The sequence below is a fragment of the Neovison vison genome, chromosome 1 (genome assembly GCF_020171115.1).
Source record: "Neovison vison isolate M4711 chromosome 1, ASM_NN_V1, whole genome shotgun sequence".
Lineage (NCBI taxonomy): Eukaryota > Metazoa > Chordata > Mammalia > Carnivora > Mustelidae > Neogale > Neogale vison.
The window spans coordinates 56193977-56212106 of NC_058091.1; the positions used below are offsets into that span (position 1 = coordinate 56193977).

The following is an 18130-nucleotide window of genomic DNA, read 5'->3' on the forward strand; positions in this document are numbered from 1 at the left end:
GCTGTTTTTTAGACTTCTTACCCCACTGACATTCCTATAAGTATCAGAGAATCTTAATGTTCTGTCCAAGTCTGACTGTTATGGGACAAACTTCCCTGGGCATTTCCATGGACAGAAACAGAATAATAGTTCTCAGATTTGTGCCTCCAGCCCCACTCCTTATGCAATATCACTTGGACATTTCACTGACCTACCCATAATTAACATCTAAAAATGAACTAATTATCTTCCTATTGCCCAACCTGCAAATGGGGTTTTCTCCCTGTAACCACTAAGTAAAGGACACTTACTGTCCCCTGATCCCAAGTCAGATCCCAGGAGTCCCAACCAATCAGGACTGTCAATTTGACTTCCTCATGTCTTAAAACCCTTTCTCTTCTCTCCAGATCCACTGTCACTGCCTAGTATGGTTTCATTTGTGCCCTGCCATAAATGCTATGTTGGAGTCCAGGACCTGGAGTATCTGCAGTACCACACAATGTCACCTTTTTTGGACATTTCTTTCTGAGGGAATCAAGTTCACATGAGGTCATTAGGTAGGCCTTAATCCAATATAACTGATAGATGTCCTTATAAGACAGGAAATTTGGAAACAGAGACACAGAGTGAATGCCAAGTAAAGATGAATATAAAGACCATGGTGATAAGTATATGTCAAAGAACACCAAGGATTCTCAGAAACCTCCAGAGGCTAGGAGAAAGCATGTAATAGCTTGTCCCTCACAGCACTCAGTAGGCACCATCCCTGCTGATACTTTGATTTCGGTCTTCTGGCATCCAAAACCGTGAGACTATGAGACAATTGATTTCGGTTATTGAAGGCACCTACTTCGCCACTTTGTGGAATTTTGTTATGGCAGCACTAGCAAACGACTCCACTGACAGGCTCCAGGTTGTCATCAGAACACACCTGGGTGGGGGGACAAGATGGCGGGGTACTAGGAAGAGGCGTCTTTTCAGCTGGTACCCCAAAGTGAGCTGATTACCTACCAAAGAACTCTGATCACCCATGAAATCAGCCTGAGATCAGAATTATACACGTCTGGATCTCTACAGGGGCAGAAGACGCCAGTGAGCAGGTAAAGCGGAATGGGAACAGCGGACTGATATCGGAAGATAAACAAAAGGGGGAGGGAGCCACCAGAGGCGACCGGTGGGAAAGTAATACCCCGATACGAGCGAGAGCGCCCTGCGTCTGGGGACCAGCATTAACTCGGAGACTGGTTGAAAGCACTCCAAAAGAGCAAAGGATCGCGGGGACGGCTAGGGACAGGGGCTTGAGTCCCCGGTCCCAGACGGCCTCCCCGGCGCGGAGGCAGAGAGAGTGCGGCGGAGAAACCGGCTCCTGGTCCCTAAGCCGCCAGCGTGCCCCAGAGCGCGGGGTTCCAGCTCCTGTGAGGGGATGGGAGCCGGTCTGCAGAACGCGCGCTAGCCCTACCACAAAGCTTGAGATGCGCGTGCACGTCGCTCCAGCTCTCCTGGGTTTCTAAGGCCCTGGGGCGCTTCTTGACCCGGGCCATTGTTTCAAAGTCTAAGCCGCGCGCCCGCGAAACTCTTCCCCGGACAGAGGCGCTGCAAAAGCCCAGCCTGCGGCTTACGGACCAGCGCCCCGTTCTCAGTGCCCCAGACGCACGCCCGACCCACAGCCGCCTCTGAAAAGAGGTGCGCGCAAGCCGGGCACTCCCAGCCCCGGCCAGCGGCAAAATCTCAGTGTGCGATCGCTGCTTGGAACCTCTCTGGCGGTCAGGAGCTCCCAGACAGCCGCCACTGCCTTGGCTTTGGGGACGAGCAAAAGATCCTGCGCCCCCAGGGTCTTTAACTTGGAACCTGCACTGCCAGCGTCCAAGGGGGAATTTATTCAGCTTCTGCACCCAGACTGAGGCTTCTGAGACGGAGATCAGGAGTGCTCCAGGGTGCACCTTGACTGCACCAGAGTTGATACATCCAGCTACATCTGTTCAGTCTTCTCCCACCAAAATGACTAGGAGGAGGAATGCCCAACAGAAGAAAAATACAGAGGATGGACCTTCTGCAACAGAGCTAACGGCTATCAACATAGACAATATGTCGGAAAGAGAATTCAGGCTAACAATTATCCAGGCAATAGCTAGGTTGGAGAAAGCCATGGATGACCAAACAGAATTGATTAGAGCCGAACTGAAAGCGACCAGACAGGATGTTCACAATGTTAGGGCGGAGCTTAAAGCTACCAGGGAGGAGGTCCACAATGCTCTCAATGAGTTCCAATCCAATCTAAACTCTCTCAAAGCTAGGGTAACTGAGACAGAAGATAGAATTAGTGATCTGGAAGACAAACAGATAGAGAGAAAGGATCAGGAGGAAGCCTGGAACAAACAGCTTAGATCCCACGAAAGCAGAATTAGGGAAATAAGTGATGCCATGAAGCGTTCCAACGTCAGAATTATTGGAATTCCCGAAGGGGAGGAGAAAGAAAGAAGTCTAGAAGATGTCGTGGAACAAGTCCTTCATGAAAACTTTCCGAATCTCGCGAATGAAACCAGCGTTCATGTACTAGAGGCTGAACGGTCTCCACCCAAGATTATACACTCCAAAAAAACATCACGACACCTGATAGTCAAATTGAGAAATTATAATTGTAGGTATAATCTCTTGAAAGCTGCCAGGGCAAAGAGGCTCCTTACTTACAGAGGGAAGCCCATCAGAATAACGTCAGACCTGTCCACAGAGACCTGGCAAGCCAGAAGAGGCTGGCAAGATATATTCAGGGCACTAAATGAGAAGAACATGCAGCCAAGAATACTTTATCCAGCAAGACTGACATTCAAAATGGATGGAGAGATAAAGAGTTTCCAAGACCGGCAAGACTTAAAAGACTATGCAACCACCAAGCCGATACTGCAGGAAATATTAAGGGGGGTTCTATAAAAGAGGAAAAATCCCAAGAATAGCATTGAACAGAAATATAGAGACAGTCTACAGGAAGAAAGACTTCAAAGGTAACTCGATGTCAATAAAAACGTATCTATCAATAATCACTCTCAATGTGAATGGCCTAAATGCACCCATAAAACGGCACAGGGTTGCAGATTGGATAAAACGACAGGACCCATCCATATGCTGTCTACAAGAGACCCATTTTGAACCTAAAGATACACGCAGACTGAAAGTGAAGGGGTGGAGAAGCATCTTTCATGCCAATGGGACTCAAAAGAAGGCTGGGGTAGCGATTCTCATATCAGATAAATTAGACTTCAAACTAAAGACTGTAGTCAGAGATACAGAAGGACACTACATAATCCTTAAAGGGACTATCCACCAAGATGATCTAACAATTGTAAATATCTATGCTCCCAATATGGGAGCAGCCAATTACTTAAGAAAACTGTTAATCAAGATAAAGAGTCATATTGATATGAATACACTAATCGTAGGTGATCTTAACACGCCTCTTTCAGAATTAGACAGATCATCGAAGCAGAAAATCAATAAAGAAACAAGAGCATTGAATGACACATTGGACCAGATGGACCTCATAGATATATACAGAACATTCCACCCTAAAACAGCAGAATACTCATTCTTCTCAAGTGCACACGGAACCTTCTCCAGAATAGACCACATACTGGGTCACAAATCAGGACTCAGCCGATACCAAAAGACTGAGATTATTCCCTGCATATTCTCAGATCACAATGCTTTGAAACTGGAGCTCAATCACAAGGAAAAGTTCCGAAGGAACTCAAACACCTGGAAGCTAAAGACCACCTTGCTTAAGAATGCTTGGATCAACCAGGAGATCAAAGAAGAACTGAAACAATTCATGGAAACCAATGAGAATGAAGACACTTCGGTCCAAAACCTATGGGATACAGCAAAGGCGGTCCTAAGGGGAAAATATATAGCCATCCAAGCCTTGCTCAAAAAAATTGAAAAATCCAGAACACACCAGCTGTCTTTACACCTTAAAGAACTGGAGGATCAACAACAAATCAAACCAACTCCACACATAAGAAGGGAAATCATCAAGATTAGAGCTGAGATCAATGAGGGAGAAACCAGAGATACAGTAGAACGTATCAATGAAACTAGAAGCTGGTTTTTTGAAAGAATCAATAAGATCGATAAGCCACTGGCTACACTAATCCAAAAGAAAAGAGAGAAATCCCAAATTCATAAAATTATGAATGAAAGGGGAGAGATCACAACTAACACCAAGGAAGTAGAAACAATCATCAGAAGTTACTACGAACAGTTATATGCCAATAAGCTTAGCAACCTAGATGAAATGGATGCATTCCTGGAAAAATATAAACTACCAAAATTGAACCAGGAAGAAATCGACAACCTGAATAGACCGATATCTAATAACGAGATTGAAGCAGTGATCAAAAATCTCCCAAAAAACAAGAGCCCAGGACCTGACGGATTCCCTGGGGAATTCTACCAAACCTTCCAAGAAGAAATAACACCTATTCTCCTGAAGCTGTTTCAAAAAATTGAAGCAGAAGGAAAACTTCCAGACTCTTTCTATGAAGCCAGCATTACCCTGATCCCCAAACCAGGCAAGGACCATACCAAAAAGGAGAATTTCAGACCAATATCACTGATGAATATGGATGCTGAGATTCTCAACAAGATCCTAGCCAACAGGATCCAACAACACATTAAAAAGATTATCCACCATGATCAGGTGGGATTCATCCCTGGGCTACAAGGATGGTTCAACATTCGTAAATCAATCAATGTGATACAACAAATTAATATGAGAAGAGAGAAGAACCACATGGTCCTCTCAATTGATGCAGAAAAAGCATTTGACAAAATCCAACATCCGTTCCTGATTAAAACGCTTCAAAGTATAGGGATAGAGGGAACATTCCTGAACCTCATCAAATCTATCTATGAAAGACCCACAGCAAATATCATCCTCAATGGGAAAAAGCTTGCAGCCTTCCCGTTGAGATCAGGAACAAGACAAGGATGCCCACTTTCACCACTCTTGTTCAACATAGTATTAGAAGTCCTAGCAACAGCAATCAGACAACAGAGAGAAATAAAAGGTATCCAAATTGGTAATGAAGAAGTCAAACTCTCTCTCTTCGCAGATGACATGATTCTTTATATGGAAAACCCAAAAGACTCCACCCCCAAACTACTAGAACTCATACAGCAATTCAGCAGCGTGGCAGGATACAAAGTCAATGTGCAGAAATCAGTGGCTTTCTTATACACTAACAAGGAAAATACAGAAAGGGAAATTAGAGAATCGATTCCATTTACTATAGCACCAAGAACCATAAGATACCTGGGAATAAACCTAACTAAAGAGGTAAAGGATCTATACTTGAGGAACTATAGAACACTCATGAAAGAAATTGAAGAAGACACAAAAAGATGGAAGACCATTCCATGCTCTTGGATCGGAAGAATAAACATCGTTAAAATGTCTATACTGCCTAGAGCAATCTATACTTTTAATGCCATTCCGATCAAAATTCCACCGGCATTCTTCAAAGAGCTGGAGCAAATAATCCAAAAATTTGTATGGAATCAGAAGAGACCCCGAATCGCTAAGGAAACGTTGAAAAACAAAAATAAAGCTGGTGGCATCACCTTACCTGATTTCAAGCTTTATTACAAAGCTGTGATCACCAAGACAGCATGGTACTGGCATAAAAACAGACACATAGACCAGTGGAACAGAGTAGAGAGCCCTGATATGGACCCTCAACTCTATGGTCAATTAATCTTCGACAAAACAGGAAAAAATATACAGTGGAAAAAAGACAGTCTCTTCAATAAATGGTGCTGGGAAAGCTGGACAGCTATATGTAGAAGAATGAAACTCGACCATTCTCTTACACCGTACACAAAGATCAACTCAAAATGGATAAAAGACCTCAACGTGAGACAGGAATCTATCAGAATCTTAGAGGAGAACATAGGCAGTAATCTCTTCGATATCAGCCACAGCAACTTCTTTCAAGATACGTCTCCAAAGGCAAAGGAAACAAAAGCGAAAATAGACTTCTGGGACTTCATCAAAATCAAAAGCTTCTGCACAGCAAAGGAAACAGTCAAAAAAACAAAGAGGCAACCCACGGAATGGGAGAAGATATTTGCAAATGACAGTACAGACAAAAGGTTGATATCCAGGATCTATAATGAACTCCTCAAACTCAACCCACACGAAACAGACAAACACATCAAAAAATGGGCAGAAGATATGAACAGACACTTCTCCAATCAAGAAATACAAATGGCTATCAGACACATGAAAAAATGCTCATCATCATTAGCCCTCAGGGAGATTCAAATTAAAACCACATTGAGATATCACCTTACACCAGTTAGAATGGCCAAAATTAACAAAACAGGAAACAACATGTGTTGGAGAGGATGTGGAGAAAGGGGAACCCTCTTACACTGTTGGTGGGAATGCAAGTTGGTGCAGCCTCTTTGGAGAACAGTGTGGAGATTCCTCAAGAAATTAAAAATAGAGCTTCCCTACGACCCTGCAATTGCACTCCTGGGTATTTACCCCAAAGATACAGATGTCGTGAAAAGAAGGGCCATCTGTACCCCAATGTTTATAGCAGCAATGGCCACAGTCGCCAAACTATGGAAAGAACCAAGATGCCCTTCAACGGATGAATGGATAAGGAAGATGTGGTCCATATACACTATGGAGTATTATGCCTCCATCAGAAAGGACGAATATCCAACTTTTGTAGCAACATGGACGGGACTGGAAGAGATTATGCTGAGTGAAATCAGTCAAGCAGAGAGAGTCAATTATCATATGGTTTCACTCATTTGTGGAGCATAACCAATAGCATGGAGGACAAGGGGCGTTAGAGAGTAGTAGGGAATTTGGGTAAATTGGAAGGGGAGGTGAACCATGAGAGACTATGGACTCTGAAAAACAGTCTGAGGGGTTTGAAGTGGCGGGGGGGTGGGAGGTTGGGGTACCAGGTGGTGGGTATTATAGAGGGCACAGCTTGCATGGAGCACTGGGTGTGGTGAAAAAATAATGAATACTGTTTTTCTGAAAATAAATAAATTGGGAAAAAAAAAAAAAAAAAAAAAAGAACACACCTGGGTTATTTCAAAGCTTCTTCCTGTCTGGTTCCTCTGTCTCCAGTTACACTGCCCTTCATCCATTCAGCACACTGCAGTCTTTTGAATTTTTTGTTATTCCATATTCTGTACTTTTTATGATTATATATAATTTCACAATAATATGGTTCTAACAACATTTCTGCTCTTAGAAATTATATTTAAAATATGTATTTTTTCAATCCATGCTTTGCAGGCATAATGTCTCAGCACAAGTCTATTGAGGCCATTTCTCTTAAAACTCCTCAAACCATGTTTTGCCTCTCAGATAAAGTCTTAATCTCTTGCTTTATGAGGCTCTTCAGGAAAGGGTTCTGCCTGCCTCTCTGCCCTTACCCTTGCCAGAGCCCCCTAGAGCCCCACTTTGCAAACAAACGTATTCAGTACCCTGAGAAGGTCATACACTTCTTAATTTCTGAACTATCACATTTGCTCATGAAGCAGTTCCCTCCTCACCCTGCCCCCCACTAAGCTTCACAGCTTTAGGACCAGCTTCTAGGATAAATTTAGATATTGGGTTAAATATCACTCGTTAGCCTGTTAGTGGTCCTGCAGTGTGAATACAGTGGCCTCCTGCTAGAGTAGTTAAACTATCTTATCACAGTTGTAATTTTTAATTGCTTGTATGTTTCCCTCCTACTTTTTTCCTTTTTTCTCTTGCTTTCTTTCTAATAGCCAATGTGCAGATACATGACAAGAGGCAGACAAATTAAAAAGAGAGAGAAGTGACTTGGGGGGAAATTGGAGGAGGAGACAAACCATGAGAGACTGTGGACTCTGAGAAACAAACTGAGGATTTTTGAGGGGAGGAGAGTGGGGGTTGGGTGAGCGTGGTGGTGGGTATTATAGAGGGCACGTATTGCATGGAACACTGGGTGTGGTGCATAAACAATGAACCTTGGAACACTGAGAAATAAAATAAAATTTTAAAAAAGAGAATTTTCTGCCCCAGCTACTAGCCCCAGTTCATATATTTTCTTTCAGTATTTTCTCTAAACTTTTACCTACATATAAAATATATAAACAAATATAAAAACAAAAACAAATGCTGGGTATATACTGTATATATTGATGTAGAGAGACATAGAGAGAGAGAGGGAACACAAGTAGGAGGATTGGCAAAAGGAGAAGCAGGCTTCCTGCTGAGCAGGGAGCTGGATATGGGCCTGGATCCTAGGACCCTGGGATCATGACCTGAGAGGAAGTCAGCCACTTAATGACTGAGCCACCCATGCGCCCACTACTGGTTATTTTATAATACAAAAATGCATGCTAGTTCTTTAAAAGACAAAAAGTTTTAAAACACAAATAACTAAGAGTTAGAGGGGAAAACTAGCCAGAATGCAGAAAATTATATTTGTACATATATTGTCAAATAGACTTAGGTGTTTCTTTTGTAAACAAATTTACCAATATATATGGAATCTTTAAAATATATAATCTCTTTAAAATAATAAATCTTTAGACAATAATCAAAAATTTACTTTAATATTTACAATAAAGTACACCTATCACATCTCTATTAATACTATAGAAAAAGTAGAAATGGGAAGATTGTAACAAAAAATAATCAGTAAATTGTTGTATTTTCCTACAAATGATTACCACGTAATTATGAAAAAGAGTTCACAAAATGTCTTAACAGCACTGGGAAATGTGCACACCATAATGTTAAGTAAAAAGGTCAGATTATAAAACTTTAATTATGTTAGGATTTCAATAATGTTAATCTATGACTAGGAAAAACCACCATAAGAAAATGTAATAAGATACTAACAGTGATTGTTTCTAGGTTGTTTGATTACAGGTGACCCTTACTTCCTCAATAATATAGTCATATACTAATAGTTAAATGTGGTCAAGCCCTGAGCCCTGTGCGTATCTAGAGGTCCAACCTCTGTAAACACAGTTGGTGAAGGACAACGTATTAGCACCCAACTGGTGACAAAAAATGCCAATTGGGGCATTTCCCTTCTGTCATATACTTATACCTGAATAAAATTTTCTTATCATTGGGTATGTAGTAATCTCTGATTTCCTTTATAGTAAAAGTGTTGCATGGAGACTCTCGAGATAGGCATGGGAGTGGATTACAGGACCCAATGATGCGCAGTTTCCATCGTGAGGATGGTACGTATGTGTCACCAGTAAATGCTTCGGCCACAAATGTATAGCCTTTCTAGAGGAAAGAGAATTAGACAGAAGTAAGGCTTACTGTTACTGATCTCTCAAAGGTACAACACATGGCTTCACAGTAGTAAAATGCTTTATTATCTTGATATACATGAAAATCCCAAGATCTCTTCATAAAAGAAAATCATTAGCATTACATTTCGGAAATTCCTCATAGAGGATCTTACATGTTTTCATAGAAAATTAGTAACTCTAACACTTTTGTTTGTGTGGTTCTCAAGCTATAACACAAAGTGTGTAACTCTGACATATGATTGTTAAATTTTCTTCCAATTCTGCTAATGTTGGTTAAGGTAGATTTTAATCACTGCATCACCCTGCAGTAACCCAATAACTTCCTAAGAAATGTCCCTGTTTTTTAAATACAAGATGAGAGGAACAGAAGCATTTATGGAAATGTAATTCCCTCAGAATGACAACTGACAGATAAAGCTATCAAGTTAACAAAAGATCTGGTTGGAGGGAAACCAGATAGGAGTATGGAGATGAGCTCTTTAGGTTGGGGAAAAGAAGCCCCTAAGTAACCTGGGATAATATCATAGTGGGTAATAACTTGGTTCTATATAATTGGATATCCATCTGGCAAAAATGTCAGTGAAGCAAGAGCATGATATCATAATGAGATACAAAAGTTCAAAGTAATTCTGAGTTTGTAATTCCAGACACTTCTAATAAGGAAGAAAAATACAGATTTGTATTCCAGTCAATTCTGATGCAAAGGAAACTCTCTGATGTGTTTAGATTTCCAGAAATAAAAAGTAAAAATATATAAGACAGAATGAATTCAACACATTGCAATAAACATCTAGGAATATTACCCAGAATTTCAATACCCAAAATGAGATGAGAATTACAACACCAATAAAGACCTTTTAACATTATTTTTGGGGAAGGAAATAAAGGAAGATAAATCCATATATGCTAAAGTATTTTTACTTGTATAATGCACAGATTTATTGCAATTCTCATTATTTTTTGAGCTTGTAGTACTAATGCATTCAGAAGCAAAATAAAATGACATAACTCTGATTTTGTGTTTGTCTAGGCTCAGAGAAAAAGTTTGAGAAGGAAAAAAGTGTTATAAAATGGTGGGATAGATATCGATAAGTGGAAGTCTAAAGCTAAACCAGGGATAGGGTTTTAAGAGAGAACCTGACTATTCTAAACAACTTCAAGTCTCCTGAGTAATTTATTCCTGAATACTTCCATATTTGCAAAACACACATATAATAAAGGAGTTACCCAAAATAAGAAATAAGAAAACAAAATAAGAAAATAAGAAAACAAAAACCTAGTTAAAACAAAATAAAAAAAATAAGAAAACAAGAAAAACCAAAAAAACAAGAAAAAAATAAGAAAATAAGAAAACAAAAAACCTAGTTAAAACTTTTAATAGACTTCTCACCAGAGAAGATATACAGACAGCAAATAGGCAGACAAAAAGATGTTTCATATTGTATATTATCAGAGAAACTCAAACCACCATGAGATACAACTACATTCCTATTAGAATAGCCCCAATCCGTAACACCGGAAATACCAAATGCCAATGAGGATACAGAGCAGCATCAGGAACTCTCATTCACTGCTGGTTGGAATGAAAAATGGTACAGACACTTTGAAGGACAGTTTGGTGGTTTCTTACAAAACTACACATATTCTTATTATACAGTCCAGCAATAATGCTCCTTGGTATTTATGTCAAAAATTTGTGTCCGCACAAAAACTCACACACAAACATTTGTAGGTGTTTTGTTCATAACTACCATGACTTGGAAGCAACCAAGATGTCCTTCGGTAGGTGAATAGGCAGAAGAACTTTGATACAAGCAGCAGTGGAATATTATTATTAAAAAGAAATGAGCTATTAAGCCACAAATAGACATGGAAAAATCTTAAATGTATGTTTTTTAGTGAAAGAAACCAATCTGAAAAGATTACACACTATATGATTCCAACTTTACCACATTCTGGAAAAGACAAAACTATGGAGACACACAAAAGGTCAGGGGGAGGGGGAGGAGGAATACATAGATGGATCACAGAGGATTTTATTTTTTTACTTTTATAAGCACATTTCTTTATTCTTTTTAATTTTTTTTATTAACTTACAATGTATTATTAGCCCCAGGGGTACAGATCTGTGAATCACCAGGTTTACACACATCACAGCATTCATCTTAGCACACACCTTTCCCAATGTCCATAACCCAACCACCCTCTCCCTACCTCCCTCCTCCCGGCAACCCTGTTTGTTTTGTGAGATTAAGAGTCCACAGAGGATTTTTTAGGACTATAAAACACTCTTTATGATACCATGATAACGGACACATGTCATTTGACATCCATCCAAACCCATAGCATGTACACCACCAACAGTGAACCATAATATAAACTATGGACTTCGGGGGATTATAATGTTTCAAGGTAGGATGATCAACATAATAAGTGTGCCGCTCTGGTAGGGATTGTCGATAATGGGAGAGGCTGTGCACATGTGGGGGCAGAGTGTATATGGGAAATCTCTGTATTTTCCTCTCAGTTTTGTTGTGAAGCTAAAACTGCTCTCATTTATTGCTACTAAGAGTTGCAATGAAGTCTTTAAACTCTTCCAAAGCTTTTTTTTTTAGAAAATTTTCTTTATTTGAGAGAGAGATAGCACAAACAGGGAGGGCAGCAGGCAGAGGGAGAGGGAGAAGCAGGCTCTCCACAGAGCAGGGAGCCGAACATGGGGCTGGCTCCCATGACCCTAAGCCAAAAGCAGAGGCTTAACTGACTGAGCCATCCAGGTGTCCCAAAACCCTTCAAAGCCTTAAAAAAATGTAAATTTCAATTTTAAAAAACCTCTTAAACAACTCAAAAGAGCAATTAGGTTTTTTGTGGAGTTAATGTTTTTAAAAATTTATCATTCATTCATATAAACCAGTATTTATTAGATAAGTATGTCTTAATGTGTGCAAAGTAATACACAGAATCATGGGCTGAAATGAACTTTGAAAATCAATTACAACCATAGCTCAAAGAGAAAAATGAAAAGATTTAAAGCCATATAGGTAAAGAATGAAAGAAAGAAACCAGAGCCAAAACAAATCTCCCAGTTTCCAGTGTGGGTGTATACGCCCTTTTGTTATGCTTCCCCTCTTAGAGGAAATAATCAAAAACACAAATTTGAGATACAAATAGAAAGGCAACATGATTTGAGAGGGATCATCAGAAATCAAGGTCTATCATGCTTCAGGAATAATGTGTCAAGTGTTTTTTAAGGAATCTGTGTAGCCCTAGAAAAGACTGGGGGTGGTGGGTGACCAGTGCCCATGTAAGCACAATCTTCTGAAATATTTAGGGATGGAATAAAAACCCAGTGGGAAACTGAGACAACCAGCTAATTTGATTGAAGAATTGGACTAAATGAGTCCACCTTCACCTCCATTTCCATTTTAAGGATTTGTATGATTTTATGATTTTAATAGGAATTTCCAATGCTTTCCTTTTATTATATTTTCTTCACAGAGAAAGAGAAAAAAAAGAGCTGAGAGATGAATGTTCTAGCACTCAAGTTAAGTACCTTGGGTTGTCAAATAAATGGGACTTCTACAGAAGAAAACCAGGACCCTATTCCTCTGTTAAGTAGGTTGAAAAGCACATGTGCTCTACCTGCTCCTGGACTCTTACTAAGGTGCTGGCTTCTCACCGCCAATCTAACATATGGGGAAAATAAATTTTACACATACCTTATTCTTGGTATAATGATAAGGCACTACTCTTTGGAACACCTTTGGCACTTGTTCCATTGTGTCATTATTAACAATGTGGAGCATGCAGACTGGAAGTGTAGTATATACTTTGGGAACCAAAATCATATCTTGAGGAACCAAAAATGTTTCTCTGCAATTAAAAAGAATGAACTTCATCTTGATGCGAATCATAAAGAAAGTTTGAAATTTGGTTTCAGGCAAGAAAGAAAAAAGTCTAAAATTTCAAATAACTACACAGTAAACATATTTTTAAATTATTAATATACTATTTTGTAGTGTAAATGCAAGCCCTTTAAGAAATCCCATTTTATAAGTAATTCATGACTTTTACCTAATATGATATTGCTTGAAAATTAAATAATTTCTTTCTATACTGGTAACATCAATTTATTATGTTTATCATACTCGTAAAAATACTAATAAGTTTCACATTCTTCATATTTTATTTAAAGAAATATGGATAAAATTCCTATAATATCTCATTTATGCATAACAGATGGGGAAGAAGTGTTAAGTTGTGAAAACAACCTTTAAATTCATATTTTCACTACTACCATAAATAAAACTCTCTATATATGACTATTATATGCTATTTAAAGATGACATCATATACGGATTTATGATAGCCTCACCTGAATACTATAAACCAACTATTTGGTAGCTGGTCTGCATAAGTCACAGTATAGTCAGCAAAAACGATCTTAGTTTCCTCATCTTGATAGCATGGATAAGATTCAATAGACTTGCACTTGCTTTTAAACATTAGTCTAGAAATGTAAAAATAAATTAAGTTCCAATGACAAAGGCAACTTTTAAAATAAGGTTTTATTTACAAAAAAAGAAGTGGGCAAAATAACACAAGTATCACGGTCTGTTGTTGGCTGGATTGAGTCCTTGATCAAAGGCTATGGAGTTCATAGTACATGGCACTCAGTTCAGGGAGCCCATTCCAGGTCAACTATGAAAGATGTCTCTCAAAGGTCTTTAAAGTTATCTGAAGTTCTTAGTCAAAGGGGAACTTAATTCATGATCAAGAAAGTAATTACAGTTTAGAGGTGAGAAATCAGCACCAAAGCTCAAACTACAAGGGTAGGAAAACAGGAAGAGGCACAGTAGCAATAAATCTGGGTGAGGTCCATTCAAGGTCTGGAATTCCCATGGGAATCGATAGTAGAATGGAGTTTAAAGTAAGGAATGGATTTGTAAAAAAGAATTAAAACAAAAAACTAAGGCCATGATCGAGGGGAGAATGTCAGTTTTCCTTCTGCGTAATTTCTGGCCCATAAGAGAGTGTTATGTGCAACTGGTTAAAAGAATTATGGAGTGAGGTTTCTCCGTGTTTGCCCCTGGAGGGCTGTGGCATATTTCAGAGCATGATGGAAGTCATGTGAGAGGGGCTCTAGGTTCTTTTCCTTCCGTGGCCAGGAACTGGATCTAGCTTCAGTACCACCAGCAATCTAGGGTCTTTTGTATAATGTCTATGGGAATTAGCTGGGATGGAAGCCATAATGGCCATAGAAAATTGTTCTGTATTAGAGGTATAGACAGATCTAGTGGTGTTCTTGCCTTCCAGGAGGCAGATGGCTTGATTGTACCATAGGTGAGAAGCAAAGCTGTGGAGAGTCTTATAGGGGATAGGATTCACATGCTTCATTTGATCACTGATCTTTGATGACGGAAGGAAATTGACAGATTTATATTTGGGAGAATTTTAAGCCTTTTAGGTTAGTTATGAGAACAAAGATTGACCACAAATCCTGGTTTGCCCGGGGCAGTCCTGTTTTATACTCATAATATTGTCATAATTATTATGTTCCCTCTGTCCCTTTTGTAAAACTGTCCCAGTTCAAATGATAAATAACCTGATCTCGCTAACTGAAAACTTTAGTGTGGTGCTCTGTCAATACAGGGCACCTACACGTGGGAGCTGACCTAATTCAAATGTGGGTGTTGACTGAGCCAACACAGCAGCTAAACAGGCCACTGAGGGAACTGACTGTAATGGGACCAGTTCCCATTCTAAGACAAGGGAGGGATTTAGAGGTATCCCAGTCATTGTTCCCATCATACATGCCATATTTTTTCATAAGTCTCGGGAAATTCCAATGCATATTGGGCCATCAAAACTCTGATGCACTACATTGAATGACCCAGAGAAATATTCCTGCCAACTTGAAATATTTTCTTTTAACTTTACATCCTAGTACAGAAAGAAAGTTATATCAGTAAACTGAGCCTTGCCCAAAGTTCACTTGGGAAAGTTCTATGCCTAAGATCTGAGAGTGTTAAGGCTGGATTCCAGGACCTCAAAGTTCCCCATTTAGTAGTAATAATAAAGTAATATTTATAATTAAGGCTTTGTAATGAGTATTCTGTAGTTTGTGCTAAGTACTTTTCCTGTGTTACCTTAAATTATCTTTACAGCCTTACAAAAGAATAGTACTATGAAATAGATATAGTTTCTCCTATATTAAAAATATTTCCCTATATTAAATATTATTAATAAAAATATTTCATATTATTAATGAAATTTTAATTTTAACCTTAGAGAGGATAAGAGACTTACCCCAGGTCACACACCTGATAATGAGTAGATCGGGAGTCATACTGAAAGATGTGTGCAAATCAGTCAGGCTGGATGACCAGTGTCCTTGGGCCAGGGTTAGGGTGAGGTGAATAACACACTTACCCTAAGGGTTAGGCAAGTACTCTATAGATTTCGATTTTCCCCATGTTTAAAATTTTGGTATTTGGTTCATCATGATTTTTTCATTATTTTTAAGGTTGTTTTACATGTTGATATATTTTCATATATAATTTTTATTTGTCTGTTGCTTATAAGTAGAAATCCAATTGTTATTTTATATTGACCTTATCTCCAGCAACTTTTCTTAATTCTCTTATTAACTCTAATAATTTTTCTTTAGATTTTAAAATGTTTTCTACTTATACACTCATATTATCTGTAAACAGTGGTGGTTTTATTTTTTCCCTTCAAATTCTAATGACCTTCATTTTGTTTTATTGACACTTTGTCCTCAGAATTATTCCAGGGTTATTGTGAATGGAAGTTATCAGGCAGACATTTTTGTCTCATTTCCCAAGAAATGAGAACAACCCAAGAAAATGCTTTCAAAATTTCACCACTACTCATGTTTGTAGTTAAGTCTTGAAAATACCAGATACCAATACCATATTAATGAAAGACTTCTCTAAATTTTTCTTCTCTAAAAGTCCAAGTTTTCTAAAAACAAACAAAAAATAATAATTTTTAATTAATGTTAAATCCTATCAAATGTTTTTACTGAATCTATCTGGAGGATCAAATCATTTTTGCTTTTCTGTCATTGTACTGACTTAAAATGATAAATCTTCTAAACTTAAGCCAGCAGTATATCTCTGGGAATGAAAGGCCGATTGAATTATAAGACATTTTCCTTTTTATTTAATTCTAGTGTTGATTTTTAAATGTTTTATTACATATTTTTTGCATCTATTCAAAGGGTCATTGGTTTGCAATTTGAAGAAGGTGATTAGTTTGCAATTTCATTTTTTTACTGACCTTGTTGAATTTTTTAAATCAAGATTATGAATTGGTTAATGTTTCTTCTTTTTCTGTTCTCTAGAAGATTTGTGAGATTAATATCATTTCTTCCTAAATTCACTAGCTTTTCATTAGTATATTGCTAGAAAGGGTATCATGCATTCCTCCTCTGTTAGCATTTCATTTAAATTATTACTTTTACCATTTCTGCATAATGCTATAACCTTAGAACTCTTTAAAAATTTATACCTAACAGCTACTTTTTTCATTGCTTTAGGTCATGGATTTATTTTTATATGTAGCTATTTGTTGATTGCTCTTTGAAGATAATATGCATTATTTTTCTGGCTGATTTGAAGGTCTTTCTTTTGGTCCTTTTTTTTTTTTTTTTCAGTAGTTTGACTGCAGTGAGTCTAGGAATACTTTTCTTTGTAACCTTTCTGCATGGAGTCGGCTTGCAGTCTCCTGAAAACGTGAGTTGATACATTTTACCAGTTTTGGAAAGTTCTCAGTTATTATCTTTTTATAGTCCAGGGCTACAGTGATGATATTTGGACTTTCTGAGCATATTCCATATGTCCCTTATGCTCCTTTCTTACTTCCTATTCATTTTCTCCTAGGCTTCAGTTTGGATACTTTTCTATTGACCTATCTCCAAGTTCACCAATCTCTTCTTCTGTTCTGACTAATCTGCTGTTAAACCTACAAGTAAATATTTAATATAGTTGTTAAAATCATCATTTATGTAATTTCCAGTTGACTCTGCTTTATTCATCTGAAGTTTTGATCCAATTTTTCTTATTCTTTATTTTCTTTGGCATTACCAATACAATCAGGTTTTGAGATTTTGCTTGCTAACTCCAACATCACCAGAGGCTTTGCTTCTTTTATATATGTCTGTATGTGCATATATATAGATAGATATGCACAGATATATATAAGTAATTTATAATTTATAATTTCTCAGTTTTGTTCAAGTTATCCTGTTGCTCAGACATGGTTTGTGGCTACAGTATAGTTTTGCTGAGGCTCAGTCTACTTCCAGTTTACCCCTGTTTCTAGATTGTTACTGTTCAGAGATTTCAACCAACAATTTTTTATTTATTTATTTGACAGACAGAGATCATAAGTAGACAGAGAGGCAGGCAGAGAGAGAGAGGAAGCAGGCTCCCTGCAGAGCAGAGAGCCCGATGCGGGGCTGGATCCCAGGACCCTGGATCATGACCTGAGCCAAAGGCAGAAGCTTTAACCCACTGTGCCACCCAGGCGCCCCTCAACTGACAATTTTAATTATTTGCTGGAGTTCCCTCCCCTAGTAGGTCCTAAACTCTGACTGTGGTCACATCAGCACCATAAGACTTCAGGAAACTTTGCTCTGCTTCTCAGAGGTTTTCTGTTTAGGATCTTAATTAAGTGTAATTACAATAAATCGAAAGCAACAAGTACCATAGAAATGCTTCAGATAAAATATTGTGGAAGGTCGGAAGAAGTGGTTTCTCACTGTGGTAATTAGGAACACTCAATGAACATGGTAGCA

At 38.5% G+C, this 18130-nt stretch overlaps 1 protein-coding gene across 1 annotated transcript in view; it reads right to left on the bottom strand.

Annotated features, from left to right (window-relative positions):
• Positions 1-18130, bottom strand: part of ADGB (androglobin) — a 170805-nt gene that overhangs the window by 49504 nt on the left and 103171 nt on the right. The window contains exons 24-26 of the mRNA XM_044247121.1: positions 13682-13816; positions 13026-13179; positions 9093-9280 (exon numbers count right to left, since the gene is read on the bottom strand). Coding sequence (XP_044103056.1) covers positions 9093-9280; positions 13026-13179; positions 13682-13816 — 477 coding nt within the window. The remainder of the gene's footprint in view (positions 1-9092; positions 9281-13025; positions 13180-13681; positions 13817-18130) is intronic.